General features: G+C 37.8%; 1 protein-coding gene across 3 annotated transcripts in view; it reads left to right on the top strand.

Moving 5' to 3' along the window:
- The window catches only part of ACYP2 (acylphosphatase 2), a 46,024-nt gene continuing 23,732 nt past the window's right edge, over positions 1-22,292 (top strand). Inside the window, exons 1-3 of one of the 3 annotated variants that reach the window (XM_076335211.1) lie at positions 1-144; positions 790-806; positions 3,038-3,147. In XM_076335211.1, coding sequence (XP_076191326.1) covers positions 75-144; positions 790-806; positions 3,038-3,147 — 197 coding nt within the window. In that variant the 5' untranslated portion in view covers positions 1-74. Of the gene's footprint in view, positions 145-278; positions 343-789; positions 878-3,037; positions 3,148-22,292 lie in introns of those variants that run through there. The other 2 variants (XM_076335213.1, XM_076335212.1) reach the window with 2 other exon arrangements.

Raw genomic sequence — 22,292 nt, 5'->3', positions numbered from 1 at the left:
TGGCCCTGCTCGGCCGCGGCCCGGAGAGCAGCGAACGACGCGACAGCGGCTCTTCCTTCGCCGGCGCGGCCGCCATGTCTGCCCTGGCGAAGGCCTCCGGCGCGCTGAAGTCGGTGGATTACGAAGTGTTTGGACGAGTGCAAGGTAAAGACGGGCTCTGCGCTGCGGGGTGGGGGGGGGTGAGGGGCGCCGCGCTGAGGCGGCGGCGCCAAGGGCGCGCTGTTGTGGCGGGCCGCGCATGCGCGCGGGGCCAAGTGCGGCGGGAGGGGGCTGAGGCGGCGGCGTCGTGTGTGGGAGCGGGAGCGGGCGCTGCCTCCTCCCCAACGGGAAGAGGAAAAAAAGGTTGTAAATATGCCCCCATTTTAAGGCTCGCCGGTTCCCTGGGGAGCACAGGCTGTTCTGTCAAAAGTACTTTCCGCTGCCCGCGTTTGTACTCGCGTCTTCTGTCAGCGCGGTTATGTGGAAATCCCGCCCCCCCGCGGGTTGGCAGCAAAACTTTAAAGTGAAAATTAAGTCAAAGGCAATTCCCGTACTGCAACACCTTCATTAGAGAAAGCTACATGCGCTAACTGCGTTAATGAAAATAATCGTTGTCCAAGAGAAGGCTCAAGGCCAGCTTGTCTGCAAATTCTGTAGTTTGCCCAATGTTAAAATTTCATAACTGCTCTCTGAAATTTCTGTAAGAAAAGATGACAGATTACTTGTATGCAGTTTACTGTAACTTTAAGTGAAATTCTTCGAAGTGGTATTCTTTCGAATTATTTTAATGTCTTTTTCTTTCTTTTCTAGGTGTTTGTTTCAGGATGGTAAGGCAATGTCTGATTTACCAGTTCTACTTTACAGTATAGTATTTCAACTGCTAAAAATATGGCAACAGGTCTGTAGAGTATAAACATATCCAACTGCTGTTTTGGGTTCTAGGTTAGATGGTTAAGTATTGCAAGTGGATTTAAAAGGAAAAAAATGTTTTATATTACTGTTATTAAAATGGATTTTTAAAAGCTTACTAATGTGTTGCTTGTTTATATAATATCTAAAGATTGTGTTTGGATTACTTGTGGTAAAACAGCCACGAGCATTATAACATTTTAACCTTTAGAAAGGTTAAGTCTGAAGATCTTTATTAGCTTCTGAAACAATGTGTTCAGTTTAATTTTTTAATGGCAATTATAGTACCAGCATTTAAAGAAGCTTATTGTGTTTCCTTGTAACAACGTGCTACAAACATGCAGTCTGTGGCTCATATCCCAGCCGAACACCTCCACCAGCTCTGAACATGCAGCAGGTAGTTTTGCATTTCACAGGAACCCAAGAAACAAGAGGACACGTTTCAATTAAGAACAGTTCTTTGTCTGAAAACAGTGGGCCATGTTTAATATTAGACTTAAAAGTTTTTATGCTTAGTTTATATATATTGTGAAATAGTGCAAAATTGGTATGGATTACAATATAGTATGTTTTGAATTTAATGATTTTATCAAATGGAAAGTGTGTGCCCACACAATAGGTGATGGGCAGGTGCAGACCTGGAGCCATGTGAACATGCACCACAGTGCCAGTCCTGAGCTGATAAGCAGTATTGAGAAGCGGGTTGTCAGCTGCATTACTGTGCTTTTGGACAAGTTGGTATGGAGAAGCTGCTCATAATCAACTTGAAAAATACTCTTCATAGCAACACCTTTTCATTGCCTAGATTACCTGAAAATCTGTTTTGTCTTTTGGAATGTAGTCATACTGACTTAAAGTTTGGCTGTTGGCATTAGAATAAGTGTCTAAAGAGACTGGTAGTGCAGTGCGCACATTTAGTATCTGTGTACTGTTTTGGGTATTACTGCCCATACTCTAAAATGTTTGGTGGCTATTTTTCATCAAAATGTATTGGAAACTCTCAGATCTTATTGTTAGAGCCATCAGTCTGATGTTCTGTAATACAAGATAAAAACATGGGCCTTGTGGTCTTATACCTCTTTACTAAATGTGCAAGAAGCAAAACAGAGGAGGTACCTTTAACGTAAATAAATTTGCTATTAATGAAGTACTGTGTATTGGCTAATAGTGTTTTTATTGTCCTACATAGAACAAAAAATTAATGGGTTTCTGCAAAACAGGCTTTCTGTTCCCTATCATTTCAGTGTTCAGAGACAAATTATGAAAACCATGCATATATTTCATAAATACATGAAAGCCAGAAAATGAGAAAGTTTAAAAAAAAACCCAAACTCCGCAAAACCCAGGGTACTTGGAAGTTCCCGATTTCATCACAAGAAGTGAATAGCTGAGAAACCATAGTTTGTTGTGGTATTGCAAAAATATTAGAAAACCAGTATAATTAGATTATGACCTTTGCTGCTCTTTGTTAGTAGTAATGCAGCAGCTGGGGATAGAATTTAAGGGGTGAAAGTCAGGTGGAAAGGATTTAAAATGAAACTGGAGAAAAGGAACTATGAAGTTTGTACATGTAACAAATTTAATGAGTTTAGACACTGATTGTTGAAGAGGCAAATGAGCGGCAATAGGAGCTATGGTAAAGGAATAGAGTAGGTACAAGGGAGTGGTGTGGGATTAGTAGAGTCCTTTGTGATGAAAATTGTGTTAAAAGTTCCTGAAATAAGGGGAGCAAGTCTTCAGCCTCCCTGTGAATGAAAAAAAGCCTCACATTATCAGAAGGTTTCTATGTATATACATATGATAAAGCAAAGAGGAAGATGACTTTTATTATGAGCAGTGTTTTATCTCGGTGGGAGCCATCATATGTATAGTTTTTTGAAGAAAAGTGTTAAAAGCTGTGAAAACAGAAGTGGGAATTAACTCATGCACTTATGTATATGTAAAATCTCATTCTTGTTCAAAAGTTAGCTTCTGCTGCAACTTCAGAGCTGACAGGAATATCTTAATGCCTGATTACGAGCATCATCCATGCATTTTTGTTTTTCTTAAGTGTAGGTCATAAAGCTATGAAAATTAAAGTGTTTTAAGTGGTATACATGTGGTGTATGTACTGATACTGATTGTCCTCTTTCATTATTTTTCAAATCAGTACACAGAAGAGGAAGCTAGGAAATTAGGAGTGGTTGGCTGGGTTAAAAATACCAGTCAAGGAACTGTAACAGGCCAAGTTCAGGGCCCAGAAGATAAAGTAAATGCAATGTAAGTATTTTTGTGGTTTGTATTTTAGTCTTGCTAAAGTCATTTACAGAAACATTTTTAATCCAAAGTGACAAGTAGATTCATATGTCAGTAATGTAACAGTACTTTAATCAGTTTTGGTTTTGAGGAGTTGAGGAGATATGTTCTTTTAAGCTGTAGAATAATCTTTAAGCTTTAAAAATTGTGTGTGGCATCAGCCACTTCTAATTTCTAATGTCACACGGTTTGTCAGTGTATTTCCCTAACATTCTTTTCTTGTGAAATGAAGAAAAAGCTTTATTCAAACATGTGAGCACAGATCTGGTTTTTAACTCTTCAAAACATCTCTGTAAAGAAACAGACTGAAGAACTTCTTGAAATGCTTGCTCAGCCTGTGCTAAAATCAATCTAAAGGAAACTGGGTTTAAGTGACTTTTTTCCTGATTTAAAAAAATTAATACATTTTAGCAAAGGCCTGTAGTCTCTACCATCCGCAAATAAATTTTGAAATATTTTGGTGTCTTTAAAAGAATGGGTATGATTTTCTTTACTAAACTGCCAATTTCCAAATGCTTACAGCTGTCACTCTCAGGAAATGATGCCTAGGAAAACACAAAGCCTAATTTGGTTTCTTCCAACTGTCATTTTTTTGCAAGTGTATATAGGGAGATTGTTAGGAGTTTTAAAAAATCCTTCAGTGGTTTGCTCTCTCAACAAAGAATGAGTGATGGTAAAACTTTCCTTTGTAAACTGTATTATGGATGGACAATTGCTAGTGCAAATTCTGCCAGCACTTTCTAACACAGGACTTGCTTCAAAACTGAACTTACATAAAGTGGAGTTGGCTTTTTGCAGAGGAAATAGTGTTATGCTTTCTGGTAAAGAGATTTATATATGATTATCTAATGCAATGGAAGAATTTGTAGTGATTTTCTTTGGTCTTGAGCTTAACATTAGGTTGTTTATCTTGGGCTGCAAAACATTTACAAAGCCAGAGAAACATCAGTTGTTTGTTTCCTAGGTCAAGTTTATACTTATTTTCTGGAAGACCTTTGTTAATAGCCTAATCTAAATATTTTGTAAATTTAGTATCTTGGTGCCATCTCTCTAGCTAGTTTAGAACACTGAAAGTGAAGTGTGAGAAATCAGGATTTGGTTTCTATTTGTTGGAGTACTTTTTCATTTAAAAACTTCTAGTCGGTCGATTTGTTCTCATGAAGCAGGTTTAAGTGAAAGCACAGCTGAGCTCCTGATACTTGTTCTATTTGCATGAACTAGGATTGCTGCAGAATGCAGTGTTTTCATCCATCCTTTTCCCTTGTTACCTGTGTTGTTGGGATTTAAAGGAAACTGCACTTACCCCAACACCAGAAAGTTTGTGTGTAATAGGGGATCTGCAAAATTAGACTAACAAGATAAGGCTTGTTCTCAAAGATGTGTTGGCATACAGACTATTCCAAAAGGAAATAAAAGGTTTTATTTCGTTGTTACGCAGTCTTAAGTCGGGTCAGCAAGCTGGATTGCAACAAAAAAAGTTGAAGCTTTCGATGTACATTGTGTTTGATATTCAGAGCAAATAAAAAGTTGTTGTGAGTTGGCATGTCTTCATTTCATGCTGGAAATCAATGTTTTTGCCTGATGTGGGAATAATGTTGCAATGCTGAAGCTGAGGTATGATTTTGAAGCATGCATTGAGATACGGATTATTAAATTGGAGATCCTAGAGTAGAATGCTGACAGAGAAACAGTTCACTTTTCCTTGCTCCCTGTGTGTGCTCCGATATATCAAAAAGGTAGTGAGTTTACTTTTGGTATTAAACTGGTGAACTTGCACGTGAAAAGGGAGCTATTATATATGAACAGCTACTCTGAAAGGCCCTTATTTCTCTCTGCTAGTACATGTTAGTAGAAGATCAAAGTAGGTTTGAGTTTTTGAAGTCTGTTCCAGAGCTTACAGCATTTTTTTGTAATGCTCAGTCATGCTTCCTAGGAATTCAAAATACTGTGTTCTAGATTCAAGGGTTATTTGAAATGCTATATTAAATAAGAACAAAATGAGGCTTGCTTCTGCTATGGCAAATTAATATAAGCCAGTAATCCTAAACATACATTTGTATTCAAACTGTGATAAATAATCAGGAGGAAATTCTGGCACCAACTTCCTATGCAAGCTTTGGTTTGTATTTGTTAGATATTCAGAACTTAAGAGACTGTATGTATATGACACTTCTTAAAAATTTGGAGATCTCGTATGTTCAAAGAAATTGAACACTTTTCAGAGAAATACATGAATCAAAATTGTAAGATAGTTCAAGAAAGGTTCCTGGTGAGTGCTATTTCAAATACTGGATCAACGTGTTGCCTTGTAGAAATCTTTCAAGAATGGTTTGTGCAGTGCCTTCTGGACAGGACTTTTCACAGTTGCCTAAGTTTCCAAATTAAACTTTAGGCACAAAATAGCCTGATTTTCAGAGGTGCAGCACTTGGACTTTTAAAAATCACTTATTAATGGTAATAAAATAATTTGTCAGTTGTTTTACTGGTTCTGGCTTGTCAATGTTAGTATTTTTTAGGGGGAGGTGGAAGGGGTGGTTTGATCTATCATAAGCAATGTTTATCTTTTCATGGTGCTAAATAGAATCAAGAACATAGACTAAAAATAGAGTAGTGATGCCATTAGAAAGTACAGTTTAAGAACAGGTAAATAGAAAAAGCAATATAGGAGGGAGGAGAAGAGGGATAAGGGTTTGAGAGGAGGATAAAGATAGGGAAAGTGTAAAAAAAAAAAAGTGAGAAAACACCATGAGGCAATTCAATGTTACCAGCAGCATGGAGTGAGTAACAAAGCATGCCTTTGTTCTGGAGCAGTAATGCAGCAGACCTCTAACCCAACGGTTTTCCAGCAGCAGTCCTTTGCTCCCAATTTTCTAAACCTTTTTATTCTCTTTTGTGTCACTACTTGTATTGTGAGGCACAGCTAGGAAGCATCCAGTACAGGCTCAAGAAACAATGCCTTTATATGATTTTTTTATGCAGGCTGCAAGGTAAAATATAATCTGGGAGGAATTATGAGGATGGTCCTGGTGATCTATTTTAAGCATGATTGTAATGCATGTGTGGAGTTCAGGTGGAGAGTGACCAGAACCAGTATAAAGTGGAGAAAATAAGACTTAAAGCAGGAGAGTTGGAGATATGACTATCCACCCGTACTTAAAGCTCTCTAGTCAAGTGAGAGCATGTTAGAGAAGATCTGTTTTGAAAATCAGTTGGCCAGGTAACTGATGATCTTTGAGAGTCATGGGTAGTCAAATACAACTTTATTGCGTTAGAACTGAGGGATTAGGTGTGGGAAGGCAGCCAGAGGCTATGTATCTGCTGTTGCAGATGCAGCATGGAAGAGTGTTTGCTAATGCAGGCAGTGGGCTGTGGGTTTGGTTCCTTCCCATCCTGCCAGGGAAAAGAACTGGCCTCTTTTACCGGAGCCTGGTGTGGTTTCTCAAGCAGTGTGCTTGAAGCCTGGATATTGTCCTAAAATGTGGAAGTAATTGTTTCCCTGCAGACATAAAATTTGATTATGATGAATTACTTTGAAAGATGACATGCAAAAATAGTTTGCTCTGGAGCATGTAACACCTTAGCAGGGGCATTCTGACTGTTGCAGAAATAAGTGGAAAATGGTAAGTAAGTATGAAGGATTGGGGCCTGAAAAATGTTGCATGTGCAGGAAGTTGTATTCCTTATTGGACCGTTCACTTAGTGTTGAATGTGGGTATAAATTTTTGTTGAAGTGGTGCTGGGAGGCTGACTTCTTTGATTTACATTCTGTGGTGGTGAAATCTTGATCACACTGAAAACTGGCAAAATTTATGGACTTCCCTGAGGCTAGGATTTAAGTGTGAATTTCACTGAAATGCAAGAAGCTTAAGGGTATGAGTGAGCAGGTTTTGATTTTAGATATTTTCATTTCAAGATTTGTCTTGCAGTTTTTAATGAAAAACTTCTAGATTCTCAAAGATCAGGTGACTTATAATGTATTTTGAAACCAATTTTTTATTTTAATTGGGAGATCTTGCAGATCATTTTGAGGGCATTTTTAAGAAGTCTTGAGAACCTTTTACCTGTAAGCTTGCTTTAATGTCCCTTGCTTTTTAATCTCTAGATGGAGCTGTTTGTTCTGTAGATACTTTCAACTATACATGCTTCATTGGAAGGGAATCTATTTTTAGACTGTTATGGTAGAATCCATCTTTTTCTTCACTACCTTTTTCCCTACTGTATTTTATAGTCCTGTTCTGTTTGCTGCTACTGCTCCACATAGATAACATCCATTATGCTTAGATACTAAAAGCTCATTTTCAGTCTTTTACCTGTCTGTAAGCCAAAGAATACTATAGTAACAAGAAAAGCAGAGTCGCAGCATTTCTAAATCATAATGACATAAGGCTTTATGGTAAACTGAAGGCTTTTTTGCCAGCCCAGATATGGTTAAATGGGGTAGAGGAGGGTAGTCATTTGGTTTCTTTGAGACTTATAGTACAGGGTTTTTCATTATAGTATTTTGTGACATTTTTTCCATTTTATTCATTAAATAAGGTTAAAGCCTTTGCAGTCATTGTGGTTGTTGCCATAGCAACTTGCATTGACCGGCTAGAAATCACTTTCCTATGAGAATTTTTTGAACTTTGGATGATGACATATTACTTAGTTATCCATTAAAAAAGGAAGATAAGACTCTTGTGGATTGCCAAATTCAGAATTTATTTAAAAAAAATCAGATTTCAAATGAGGCTGACACTTTAAAATGTAAAATCTTAGGACATTTTTTAAACATAAGTAGCATATAACAGCATAGTAAGTATTCTTCCTGTCTTTGTAGAAAGGCATGATATTAAATATAGATTGCTTGTCTTGGAAATTGTTTTTAATCAGTAATTTAATGGTAGTTTAATTTGAATGTTTTAATTTCTAATATCAATGTCAGTTAAGAATTAATATTAAATATATAAATGACACAAGACTTGAAAATTACTTCAGTGTCTATCTGCATAGAAAAATCTAGATATTTACCATGTAAAAGGGGAGAAGGGAACTCTGTATTAGTTAACATCACAACTGTCATTCTGTCTCTGTTTTATTAGTCAGGTGTATCCAAGATTCCTGTCTCTGCCAACTGGCATTGAATAAATACTTTTTTCCTCAATATAATTTTTTTAATTGTTTGCAGAGAATAGCCCTGATGGCATGAAATGGAACTAAATGCTAGTAAAAAAAAACCTCTCCATATTTAGACTATGGCTGGGTTTCTTGAGCAAAATTCTAGATCTTAATACCCAATTTATGTTGAGGTATAAAATGAACAGGTTTTAGTCTGTATTTTAAGATTTTTTTTATCCATTTTAAAAGGATATTTTTTAAAATTTTCAGCTCAATCTAAATGTTGTTTAGGAGAAGAAACTGTAACACTTCTTTGCACATGAACCTAGGCATAATGGTAGACATGAATCTGCAGGGGACACTTGCACAGACAAGGAAGTGGTTTAGGTTTTTAGATACGTTTGAGATGTCTGTGATATACCCAGGAGCCTGCTATTGAAAAGACGACAAAGGCAGTTGAGTGAAAAGTTTGGAGAGGTTGGAAGTATTGATGGATTAGGGAGAGAATATGGAAGTCAATTTGGGTTTGGCAACAGCTGATCTGTAAAATAATGCGATTGCAGACTGGGAGTTGGTAGATCCAAGAAGTGGTGAGTAACATCAGACTAGCAGAAAAGGTACAAAACTTCCAGAGATACTTTTATGTCTAAGGGGCGGAGAGGCAGCATGATGCAGTAACTAAAGGTATGCTGTAATAGAAAAAAAATCATTATGGGAGATTGATCCTAAAGATAGAAGGAAAATTCTGAAATCTGTTAGTGTGGGAGAGGAGAATGTCAGAGGGGTGAGCTAATTGGGGTGGAAGTGAAATACTGGGGGGGGGGGGGTGTGGAAACGAAGTTTATGGTCAAACATGGTAGAGAGGATTTAGCAAGAAAGATCACTAGACCATTGTAATACAAGTACTTCTAAAACAGATTAAGTAGGCTGTGAGAAACTCTTACCATTACTCAAAGATAAATGCAGTTGTTCTCAAAATAGGCTCCAAATTCATAGGTGTACGTTTTCAGGGTTGTATTTATTAAAAGGTTGTAAAAATTGATTACTGGAATGATTTAATTAGTAGCCATGTTTAATGAACACACTGGCTGAAATTCCATTGTATCTTTTATCTGATCAAGGAATGTGTAGGCCAAGGTGAACATTAGCATCCCACATGTCTAGAAAAGCATATAGACACAAAATTGCAACTGCTAGATTTGAAGTTGATCATGCAAACAACACTGGTCATTACATGCTTCAGTGTTACAGAAGACATTTATAAAATTGTGAGGACTAATACTTTTTGCTGTGCTAATTTTTTATAAAAATACATCTGCTCTGATGCAGAGCACTTAATGTTTACCTTGTGTCTTGTCAATGAGGCAGCTATGTGCCATAATAGTATGGCTGAAATATTTCCTGGATGTGCTGTTCTTGGGAAGCTGACAGTGATATATTTTGAAGGAAAGGGGACAGTGAAACTAAAATTGCATTCTTTAAGCTTTCTTTTTACTTCGCTAAAATACAAAATATGGTGGAAAAAGTGTTAGGATGTGTTCTCATTTATGATTGTAATGAAGTACAGTTTTTGCATTAATTGCTGCTGAAGGTGACTTACAGTTTTTCAGTGTCTCAATAGCAGTCAGATGACAAGAAAAATGGTGGGGTTTTTGTAGTTCACTGTGGGTCCAAGTATGAAAAGCTTGATTTTCTTGGTTTGGTTTTATTTTTTAAAGGTAAAGCTAACCTATACTGGAAAATAAAATTGTGTTAAACGATAATCTTTGTGGCTAGTATAATGGTAAACGTGACCATCTCTTCATACCAAATGTTTGAGGTATTAATTTCTTATCTATGATTATTTGATTATTGCTTAAAATTGACAGGCTAAATTGTGAACTGTAAGTTATGCAGGCTCAGAGCTTGGTCCTGTAAATTAGATTTACTAAATGTTACTGATGATGGCCTGGGAAAGAATGGAGTTAAACCTTCTTCTTTAGGGTTTTAGCAGTTCAAAACTAGATAAATGAATAACTAATTACAGTTTATTGTAGCAACTGTACTCTGCTTGCAAAGACAAGGAATGGGTCAGGTGAGTCAGAAGATGTAGTTTTCTGTTACTGGTTTCTGAGAATACAACCAATAAGATATTAATGATACTTAGCTGAAGGAGAGAGCTGCATGCTTCCAACACAGAACTGGAGGCCTAGTGGCTTACCTTTGTTCTGCCCTTGCCATTTTATATTATACAGCGGTGCCTACTGCCCTCTAGTGAAGTCCCCTCTTGTTAGTCACTTAGGGGCATAGCAAAAGGCAGTTCTCTCCCTGTGGACCAGGGGTGATTGAAGGAAGAGAGGTGTAGCTCTCCACTGAAGGTCACGCAGCCCACCAGTGACAGAACCAGAAATAGAAGTGGACTCCTGGCACAGGTCCTGTCCTTTAGACTGTGCTGGATTGTCCTTGTTCTTTAGTTTGAAATGCCATAAACCACTAAAGCTTTTAACAATGGTTATGTCTTTCTGGATATGGAATAGTGCAAAAAGAATGTTTTCCAAACCTCCATTTATTCTGCTGGGATATAAAGATAGCTGTCTTGTATGACCTTGTAAAAATTACTAGATTAGAAAAATCTACAGTCGCTGTGAATTTGCAGTGGCTCAGTGGAATTGGAGTTCTCTATAAAAATGTCTGCTTTTCATTTCTGATCACTGAAGTGTTCATAGTAGTAATATATTTTGATAAAAATATAGTTTGTACTAATTTAACAAATTATGCTAAATGTAGGCTTATAATACAAATAGTTAATTAGGATTTACTGAATACTGTCTTATTAGAGCTTAATCCTCATGTTTTCTTCACCTTTTGAGTATTGGATTTTTGAAGGAGTACAGGCTAAGCAGTTTAGTCACTTTTGAGAATAAAAAGGTCCTGTGAGGATCACATGTTCTCATTGACACTTAAGGTTACTAAGTTAGGGCAGTGTTTAATTTTCACAGCTATTATTCTAAAATATGTTATAGTTTAGTCTCATACTATAAACACAAGTCTACTGAGGTATTTTCATTTGAGGGAGGGGGCCACCTCTCAACAGCTTATGGTATTTGATGCTTGAATTAATTCAGTGAAGAATGTTTCTTCATTCCAGCTCCCTCTGAAGTTGCCAGAAATGTCTATTTGCTTTACTGGGAGCCATATGACTCCTTTTGTTCCTTAAAATTTTAAGGTATTCCACACTTTGCATGTTTGTAGGTCTCTGTAAAGGGAAAAAAAAGTTGCTGCAAGCCTCTCATACCTGGTCTCCTGTTCTTATTACTAGCGAGCATAGTAATATTTGTTTAAATGTTAGATACAGAGAAGACAGAGCTGCTTTCCTTTTACGTTTATAGAGCATCTACCAGATGTTATTTCTGCATTTAAGCAGGACTGAATTTCTGGAATTGTGCCTCTGGAATAAGAAGTGTTAGTCTATACAGCGTCTTGGAAAACTCAGTATGTGATCTTGGGCAAGGTGCTTAATTTTTTACTGTGTCTCTCTGGTGGCTTACCTCTTTGGAAATGGTTCCACAGGGATGTTGCATTAATGCTTCAAAGTCCTTTAGCAGTGTTAATACATGAAGTCCTAATTTGCTACAGAATTCCAGACTTCCATTTGCTTAGCTGATGACTATCTGTGTTAACATTCAATTCTCAAATCTCTGTTGCAGTTGAAAGCAAGTAGGACTGCAAGGTTGTATTGGATTGTACTATAAACACAGGTGAGTGGAACTGTTGTCTGAACACTCAGTTTAGGGATTTTCTTGCATAATTAGAGGAGTGATATGACTTTCTTACATCCACACTGAAAAATAAAGAAACTTATTTTGACTCTAAATTAATCCTTTTAATTAAACCACAGTTACTATCCTAGAGCAACTCTATGCAGGATTGGTTGAGCTTTCTGGGAGACTGGTTTCAAAATGCAAATGCCACCAAGATGTGTGATTTCTAGTGGAAGCTTTTTATTCATTTGAGCATTTTAAGCATTTATGCATTCTTTATAGTTGATATTACTGGGACCACATGTAATGCTTTGGTATTTTCAAAGTGAAGACATTTTCTTGTTACTGATACAATAGGATGTGGAACAGTTCAATGCCGTTATTCTGGCTTTTTGTGCTGAAGAAAGATTGTTCTAAATGTCTTTATGCTCCAGTACAACATTTACAGAAATACTGAGTAAAAGTTCAGTTTAAACTATATTTTTAAGGAGGCTTTTGTACACCAGCTTATCAAGGGGAATAACTGCGTGCACACAGTTAAAAATAGATCTTTGGCAACAAATTGGTAATTGTCAATAAAAGCATGTACTTGAAAAGTGTAGGTTTCTTTGAAACGTATTATAGATGCTCTACTTGACAAAGCTGCCTGGGTTTTCACAGTATGAAATAAAACTAGTACTTGAGTGATGTAAGGTTTTAAACGTTTGTCCCATTGAATATAGCTTACTCTGTCAAGATTGCTGAGACAATGTCTGTCTTGCCTTCTGAGGCACAATCTTCCTTTGCCCCTGTTGAAACAGCCAAAAGCTGTGGGACTCTGTTTTCACAGCAGTGAACCTAAGCTGCTGTGCCTTTCTTCTCAGCAGGGTTTTCTAGCTTGAGCTTAGTGCTTCACCAATGGTACTCGGTAGCTGCCAGTCATCTTAGCACATGGCAGAGCTTGCTCATGTTTGCCTATATCAAATTGCATAAACATAATGGAAAGGAAATTGAGAAACTTGTTATAATTTCCTATGTAGACTCAGGTGCTGGTGAGACTGAATTTATTCATGTGCATGAATTATGCACATGCAATTGTATGTAAACTCCAGTGAGTTTATATACAGGCATCTTGGCCACAGCTTGCATGTGATGTTTCAAATGAGTTCTGAAAATAAAAAGCAACTAATGTGGTTCTTAAAGAACAACTTCAGAAATGTAATTTTGTTTTGCTTTTTTATTCAAACACACTTTCTTTGACCTCATTCTGAAGTGTTTTTTCTACTGAAATAAATGGGGACATTTTAAAATGTTTTTTAAACTGCATTGCTTAAGGCTAATGTGTTTCAGCAGATTAGGCACAAAGATTGTGTAGGATGGTTTTGACTTTTTTAATGTTGTCCAGAAAGCCATGCCAAAAGCATGATATAAATTCTGGTATAAAAATTTTTGGTTTGGTTTCATGTAAATTCTGACGTTTCTCCCTAGGTAAGTACTAATTGAGATTAGCATGAACCAAGAAATAGCCACAGATACCTACACTGTACCTGGATATCGTAGTGGATCTTTAACTTCTGAAAAGGGCAAGGCATAAGAATTAACAAATATTCTGTATGCTGAAAGGATAACTAATACTGTTTATACAAACTTACAATTTGGTAAGGGTGCCCACTTGGTGTTCTAACCTGCAGAAGCTTACTGAGAAGGAAAAGAATTGAGCTAACTGGTCTAAAAATGGGGATTAAATGTGCAGAGCAATGTTAAAAGATCATTACTGAATTTGTAAAGCCAAGCATTTAAAAGTCCGAATAGACTAGAAATGAGTTGTACTACAGTGCACTATAATGTCTGTTTTGTTCTCTGATCTTCCCACTTGATGGCTGAAGGCATTTGTTTTCCTTTTGTGTGGTGATTATATTTGAAGATTAATAGTCCAGTAAGTAGGGAACAAGCCTGTTATAACTACTTTTCTCTATTTTCTCTATTAAGAGGGATGAAGGCTGTTATTCTGGGTCTAGAGACTTGTGTTTATAATCCACAGGAGAAAGCAACATTAAACTAATATTAAGGTTGCATAATGTAAAGACTAAGACCTTTACAAGAATGCTGCTGCTGTCCCCAAAGCAAGTGTTATGAACTAGGCAAACAGATTCAGGATTAAGCTGGTGAGAAATCAGGAGGGAATATTTTTGAGATGTATTACATCATGTGTGTAGTACCCAGATGCAAGAGCTCTTCCATAGGAATGCAAACATTTTGTAGTCCAAATGGACAGCATACAAAGGAGGGGGTAGATAGTTAACCATGAATCCTGTGCTGAGTGGGTGGATTTGATTTTGTTCTGAATTCACTAGTGTAGTTATGCACATATCCTATGAATCTTGCTGCTACTGATCTTACCAACATTCTGGTGGTAAAAATGCTGACTTGGAAAAGCATCATGTCTCTAGGATTTAAGCACTTAGTTAGCTAGGTGAATCTAGGACTTGAAGCAAAATCTTTATTACTTATGCCATGCTGCACAGATAGCCAGAAAGGAAGAGGAAGCTAGTTGGGAAAGAACTCTGAAGCTGTTTTATGTTGCTGAGAGATACCGGTTTGTTTTATTCCACAAATTACTGTAGTACTGATTTGATTAATGGGCAAGCTATGTTCAGTTTATTTACCATATTTTTATAGAAGATGAGTAGTTTCACATTTAAGTACTTAAGATATGCCCTTTGCCAACAGGAGGAGGAAAAAAAATCAATGCTTCTGATGCTGCTCTTCTCTCTGCCCCTATTAGTGCATTGCAGCAGTAGGAAAAAAAGTTGCTGGATAACTTTATATAATATGTAACTCAATTTTACCTTGTTCTTTTTTCCCCAACTCTTCCCTCTGCTCCTTTGTCTTACACTCCAGGGAAATACAGTGTTTATTTGCTTAATGTGATGCCCTGAGATTTTTCCCTTGAACTATGCTGGATGTTACCAACTATCCTGCAGAGTTAACATTACTTTTTGTACCTCTGCCTTTCTGTTTTATGTGGCCCTTCTGAAAGGGACGCAGAAGTCTTTACAGAGAATCATTTATATAAAACTTGGAGAAGACACTGGGTTTGGTCTGACATCCTTTTTTGCTCTCGAGTTGATTTACTGTATTCACTCTATGTTACTGGATTAGAAGCTTTATTTCAAAGCTGGTATTCTTTGTTATGTTTTTTCTGTAGTTGGGGTGAAACAGCTGGCTGTTTTTATCTATAATGAATACTCCGCTTGTGTACCTTAGGTACTTTCCATTGGTGTTCAGACTTGTGCTCCTACATTGTGATGCTGTGGGCTCTTCCTGCTTGTTTCCCCGCTGCTAAAGGAACAAAGAAAATCAGTCTGGAAAAAGTCTGGAAAGTATTCAGAACTTAATGAAAGAAAATCAGGGTTTAAAATGGGCAGCTGGTATTACGTTTGGAAAAAGATTCCTTGAACTCCCAATGACCATTCTGATGGGAGAGAGTCCTGGACAAATAGTTTTCCTTCCCTTTTTTGACTCTATAAGCCATAGAATTTTAATATTTGCTAGAAAACAAACCATCTGGAGCAAAAAACCCAATCTATTCCAGCTCACAAATCTCCCAGCAATCATTTAATGTGATTTCAGTCATATTTTTGGATCTGAGCAGGTTTGATCTACCATAGAGGAACTCGCCTGAAATCCTGTTATGCTGTACAAATGCTAATCCTGAGCCTCTGGCCCTGCTCATTGTATAATATAAGCCATTCCTTGAAATCAGATTTCAAGGTGAGTACTAGGAATTTTTCAGACAGCACAGCTATACCCCACTGTCAGTCTGTGTAGATTTAAAATCTTCTTTAAGTTTAGATGGCTCAGTGTTTTGCAGAGGAGATTTTTTGAGAGTTTAGGAAAATGAGATGGTTTGGCTCTGTTATTCTAGGAGGGGTGGAGAAGAGCAGTTGGCTGCTGCCAGTCTGAGATCTTCCTGACCTGCTTTTGCAGACTGGAGCCAGGAGCTGGAGCCTGGAAACTGAGATCTTCCTTGTCAGTCGGGGGACTGTAAGGACTCTGGCCCTGAGGGAGCTCTGCAGAGGCTGTTGCAGAGCCAGGAGCGTTGGAAAGATTGGTCTTGAGCAAGTCTGCATAGCACAACTATTTTGGGGCTGTGAACTTTGAAAGCTCAGGCTCCCCAGCAGCCTCATAGACAAACTGGCAGTGTATTCTGGTGAAAACCACTTTGTTGGAGTGCAAATTCAGATCTTTTTGGAGATGAATCTGTTCAAACTCTTAGGTCAGCTGCCTGTTTTCTAGTGAATCACACCTGTAACCTATCTGTGGTTGGGAGTATATACACAGATAGAATTTTTATTTGTGCTGCTGCAATTTACTGTTGCATGTGCTGTGTCCTACTTGGCTGGGAAACTGTGCTTGAGCAGTGTTACTCGGCTTCAGTGATAGGAAAACACATTTGCTGTTCCCTGCTGTTCATCACAAACATCACTCGTGATGTCTACCTATGTTTGAAAAAAGCTAGGATGTGGTCAGCTTTGCAAAAGTTCAGGCAAACAGGGCTCCCATGATGCCTTGCAAAATGACTGCTGCCCATTTGGCTGCTTTTCCAGATCTTTTTGTTAGAGCATGAATTGCTATATTATATTATCCTGCTGCCCTCACAAATGCTCGGCAGTAATCCCCACGGTGTGTTGTGTGAGACCTGCTAGGGAGAGCAATGCTGATTGAATGCTGGCTGTCCTAGTGATGAACCCTGTTAACACAGTTTTGTATTTTCAGCTTTCCTCTAACTGCTATATCCTCTCAATTAGGGGGAAAAGTGCTGAATATTAGCATGAGTGAAATGAGATACATTTCTGCTTGGTTTGAAGATTGAAGTGCTTTGTATGCTATGTGTGGCAGGGATGTCAGATGTGTATCAGGATCCCCTGAAGATCAAGATCTAATGGGTTTCTGTATTGGCCAGTTCACACAACACAACGGTTTTGTGTGAAGTTCAGCTGTCAGGACCTACTGTTACCCAGCCTAGGGGGTGTTTGATGCTATTACTGCGGTTAATTATGTCATAAATACATCAGTAGTAATATAGTGTAACTTCAAAAAAAGAGTTCACATTTACTTTATACTATTGTAGTGGTGCTGAAATTGATAGCTGTGAAGGTACTATGTATATTTGGAATGGGTGCTGAGGCAAATTTTGGTGAACACTGTTTTTAATTCCTAGCACAAATGTGAACTAAAATTGAAAACAGTTCTGAGTAGCTACATACGGATTATTCCCATGCTGTACATAGAGGAACTGGGGCACAGAGCAGCATCAGTACAGTCTCATACAGCAAATCTGTGGTGGAGTTGAGAGGGAGGTGTGGGACTGTTGATATCCAGTCCTGCACTAATCATAACAAAGTTTCTTCCTTTAAGTAGTTGGGGTTCTGTGCACTGGTTAGCTAAAGTCAATAAAGCACTGAAGAATAACACCTTGCTCTAAACTTCAGGGTATAGCATGCTTTTATCTAGTTTACAGTAACTGTGTTTGGACTGTTTCAAACTCTATTGTTGCCTTACTGTATCAGTTGATTTATCTGCACCAGCCAGAGCAGTCAGTTTCTGCTAGGTTCAGAAGAAATCACATCTTTCTAATCAAAATCTCCCTGATGTTAAACAATGCAAAGAAAAAAAATGATAGGCTTTAGTCAGTAAGGACCCCATTCTGCTTCTTAATGTGTTATAAGAGATTCCTACTACCAAAGAACAGATAGTAAAATTAAGCAATAAAGCCACAGAATGAGAAAAGTATTATTTTACAAATGGAAACCTGTAGCACAGAGATTGATTGGCTCAGTCACACAGGAATTGTGTTGTAGACTCTGAATTCAAGTTGTTTCCTGACTCCCAGTCCAGTCCTTCACCACTCTATTCTCTTTGTCCTTTGATCCTCTGTAGTTTAAAACAAAACTTCAACTTTGTCTGTATTTTGTAGCTATTAATAAGAAAACAAATGCCTTTTGTGGTTCTTGCACAATAGAAGTGAAGTGATTGTTATGTATGCCAGCTGGCATTTTTTGTAAAATGCTAGCCTTAATAATTAATTGGATAATTACATAGAAATTTTCTTTCTGGCTCATGTCTGTATGGATAGTATAGGCAGAAAATTCTGAGCCATAGCAGTGTGGAGTGGAATGTATGAGCAATTAATCGTTTCAGTGAGTACTTGTAAACAAGGTCAGCTCAGCAGGCATTCAGGAAATCTCTTATGAAATGTGATGCTGTCTTTATTATCCTTTTCAAGGGTTTCGGTGTGGGACCAGAACAGCAGGCAGGATTTATCTCTGCCTTGCTTTTTGAGTACGTTCAGCAGATTTCTCAGGACTTGCAGACCCATAGATAAACATTTTAAAAAAACAGACCTGTAGTCTTTTAATAAAACTGTATGTTATTCTCATCTTCTGAAAGCTGTTCTTTTGCCTGAGTTTAGTCAGAATTATTCAGTGAATTTAGGCTAACAAAAAATCTTAGCTAAAGATCAACTAAAACTAAAACTTAGCTAAAATCAACTTAGCTAAAATAGTAAACCAGACACTAATATTAAGAAATGTTCCTGTTGTTCCCAACCAGAAACCTGTAGAAGGCCAACAACCTAAATATTAAGCCCTACACATCCTGAGAAATGCTAAATATTTTGTTTGATTGTGTTGGGAGTGATCTAATAGACTTAAAAATCATCTCAGGTTTTCTAGTTGTCAGGCATATAAGGTATGCCTGCTGGAGACAAATGGAAATTGCAAAGTATAGAGCACATACGGGACCCAGGCATGAAGCAGCGTGTTGATGGGATAGGTGCCAGTGTTTGCCTTGCCCAGTGAGTTAAAATGCCATGTTGCTGTGTGGGATTGATGTGGGAGGAGATGCTGGAGCCTGTGGGACAGTGCTGTGACCTGTGCAGGGATCGCTGAAGAATCCTTCCCACTAGAGACCTGCCTGATGCCTTTACCCTGACAACAGAGCTCCTAAGGAAGGCACGCTGTGCTATTGGCTCTCCTCTTCCTGACTGTGCTTTAACTATCCTCCCAAATGGAGGTAGAAAATGAAGTTAATGGCTTTAGTTGGAGTCTTGCATGGAAACTTGTCTTCTCCCGAGGGGATCATGTCACTGGGAACGTGACTCCCTGTAGAAAGGCATAAAAGAGCTCTGTTACCATGTGGTTTGAAAATAGAACTTACTAAAATGCTCTAAATGTTTTTCCAGCTAATGTGACTATCAAAAGTTATGACATTAATCTTGAAATTGATAGCTTCTGTACAAATATGGAACCCAGGTGTCTTTAGTGGGATGTGATTGGTGCAAGGGTGGGTCTGTGCATATCTCCCTGACTGTGTCATGGCACTTGTTATGGGAAACATTTGCCTTATGCTGCTTCATTGCCTGTTTGAGATCACAGCATGTGCTTTCAGATATGGGGGACTTGACAGAAATGGCATATTTTCTTATTCTTTGCCAGGTGATATGTGCTGTCTAGCCCAATATTCTTAATGATGAAAAGGAACAGAAATGCCAGAGTGCTGAAGGCAGTAAATATGTAGTCCCTTTGGTTAATGTGCATCAGTGTTCCAGGGTAGCAAAGTGTTTGTTTGCAGTAGTGGTTTCCCTGGTAGGCGGTTGCTTATTGTTGCTGTTAAAAAAAAAAAAAACAAACCACCTCAAAGGACAAAGTGGGAAAGGACAGACAATTTATAGTAGTTTCAATAATGTGTTGATGTCAAAGTATATCTGGTATGTAGCAAGTGTTAATTTTAAACAGCTGTCTTTAGGTAGAAATAAGTTCTCTGATCTACACCTCCTAAAATGCAATCCAGAATTGTCATGTTCAGCTGGTCACAAGATTAGGCAAATCCACAAGTGAAAGTTATGAGTGAGGAAGTGAACACAGAGGTGACATGGGCTTGCTGGAGGGTGGAACACGCAGCCTATTTCAAGTTAATGTTGATGCCACTTGTTTAGAGCATTGTGGTTGGTAACCCTTTTCTCCTCTCAAACTGCCTCCCTGCTCTTAAAGTGGATCAGCAGTGTAACATACCAGTGGCTTTTGGAATTAATCTCAAGGTCATATCTAAATACAGGAGTACAAAATGGAAGGGCTGTGCTACATGTTGCCCTTCCAGTCTGCTGCAGGCAAGCATAATGTATACTCTGTATCATTAGTATACAGTCATCCCGGTCTTCACAGTGACCTTAGAGTTTTAAAAAAGTTGCTACATGTTTAAAGAAAACAAAATTGTAGTCCATGGCAGAGTAACATAAGCCTCTTACCTTTGCTTAAAACAAGCATTTGTGTTTGTGATTAGTATATAAGAAAAATTTTCCACATTTACATTAGATTGTGCATTATTACCATTGTAGACAGTATTTCAAACAGGACCTTGTGGGCCTGCCTTCTGCTAAGGGTACAGGATTGTTGATACAGTAAGCAAAAAGAGCTTTTTCTTAGCTTTGGTGTTGCGGGCAATGAGATGGATCTCGCTTAAGAGGAAAGCATAAGATGAAGTACTCTAAATGCTGACATAAAAGAAAATGTTAGTTCTGGTTCTATAACAGCTCAAAGAGGAAAGAGTAAGATGGGCAGGAGAATCAAGTACTTCAAAATGATTTTATTTTTGTCCTTGATTCCGTCACTCTCCAATAGAAAGAGCAGCAGCTGTCTTGAGGCCAGCAGATGTGGAAATCCATGAGCACTTTTGCCCTCTCAGTTGTTCTGGCTCTACTACAGCTTGACAGCAAACAGGTTCCTCCTGTGGCAATTTAAGTTGAAGTTTTGGCTATACATTTATACCACTATAGTGGGACAAAGTGAGTGGATGACAAAGAAATTATGCCTTGATGAAATTTAAGCAATCTAGTGATATATTAAAGATAAAGAAAAGCAAGCCTCATAAAGGTTTTTTTCAAAGCATATGGAACTTGGTGGAAAGATCTTTTTAAGAAAGGTGAAAAATTAGATTCCTTTGGGAGAAAGGTCTGTAACTTAAGAAATTATGCAAAGAGGGCTATTGCTCTAGCAAATAACTTCTGGTGTGTTTTAGTTGGTGTATAAAAATGTCAAGGAAGGGAGGCTAGGTTTTAGTTAACTAACTCTATAGAGAACAGCAACAGTCTGTTTTGTGAAGCCTGTCTTCAGGCACAATAATATTTAGTTCACTAATGACTCAGTGATTGCATCTTGACTGCATTGCTAACTAAAGATTTTTTTTGTGACATACTTTGTTTTTTCTTAAAGCCCCAGTGCTTGGTACAAACCTGTTATGTAGGAATTGAAGTTCTGTTTTAAAGAAAGGTTTCCAGCCTTGCATATTGCAGAGAAAAAGTTGGCACTGTTAATGTAATGCCAAAACCCAAAGGCGAGTAAAACCTCTGAATTTTATTTTAAAGATCTTGTAAGATTTCAGCTGGTCTCATGATTTTCTGGCACTTGATTAGTAAATCTGAATGTGTGGGATTAGTAATAATCTTTAGCGAGAAGGAGATACTAAGAGTATTATGAATAGTTTTCAGGTATTTCTTGTTCTGTGCCATATCTGTTCAGGTTCATTGCACATTTCGTTGTTCTGATGTCTAGTTCTCCTAATAAAGAAAAAAGGATGGTAAAAATAAAGTAATTATGTTCAAGTAGTGCCAAGATATGTTTAAGTCTTTTTCTTAATCAGACCCAGTGTAATACTAATGACAAATAAGAAAAAGCAGATTCTGAATCCATGTTTGATAGTTGGCTCAGCTGAATTCTGAACTGTTTTTCTGGGAAATGTTCAGCCAGAGCTAAATCTGAATCTAGAGAGGGGGCCCTAAGCTTCTCAGCCTTACAACAAAGTTAAAATACAGTGTGGTGTATGTAGCTCATGAACCAATAAAGTATGGTATGAAATATCAACTGCTTCATAATTAGAGTTTCTCTGCAGCAAGAATCTCACGTGTTGCTTCTGGATGTGTTCACTTCTTTATCTCCTTCAGGCTTTCTTTGAACTGTGGAGTTTTTGTATCTTAGGATGTAAGGAGGTATGTTTAATTTGTGGTTTGTGTTGTGTTTCTCTTCCTGTAGTTGCATACAAAGTCTCTCTTGATGTATCACATTTAAATTATGGTGGTCTTTAAACTGCCTGTGTCCAGTGAAAAAATACATGTGTACAGAGTAGGGCTGCTAGAGTAGGACTTTGAGTGTCAGAATTCGTGTGTGAAGAGATGACACAAACTGCTTTTGGTAGGAATAAGCTTTAAAAATAACATGATGAACTATAAATTACATG

Source organism: Aptenodytes patagonicus, chromosome 3 (assembly GCF_965638725.1).
Source record: "Aptenodytes patagonicus chromosome 3, bAptPat1.pri.cur, whole genome shotgun sequence".
Taxonomy (NCBI): domain Eukaryota; kingdom Metazoa; phylum Chordata; class Aves; order Sphenisciformes; family Spheniscidae; genus Aptenodytes; species Aptenodytes patagonicus.
Note: the sequence above shows the minus strand (reverse complement) of the source record. Positions and strands in the feature narration are given on the sequence as shown.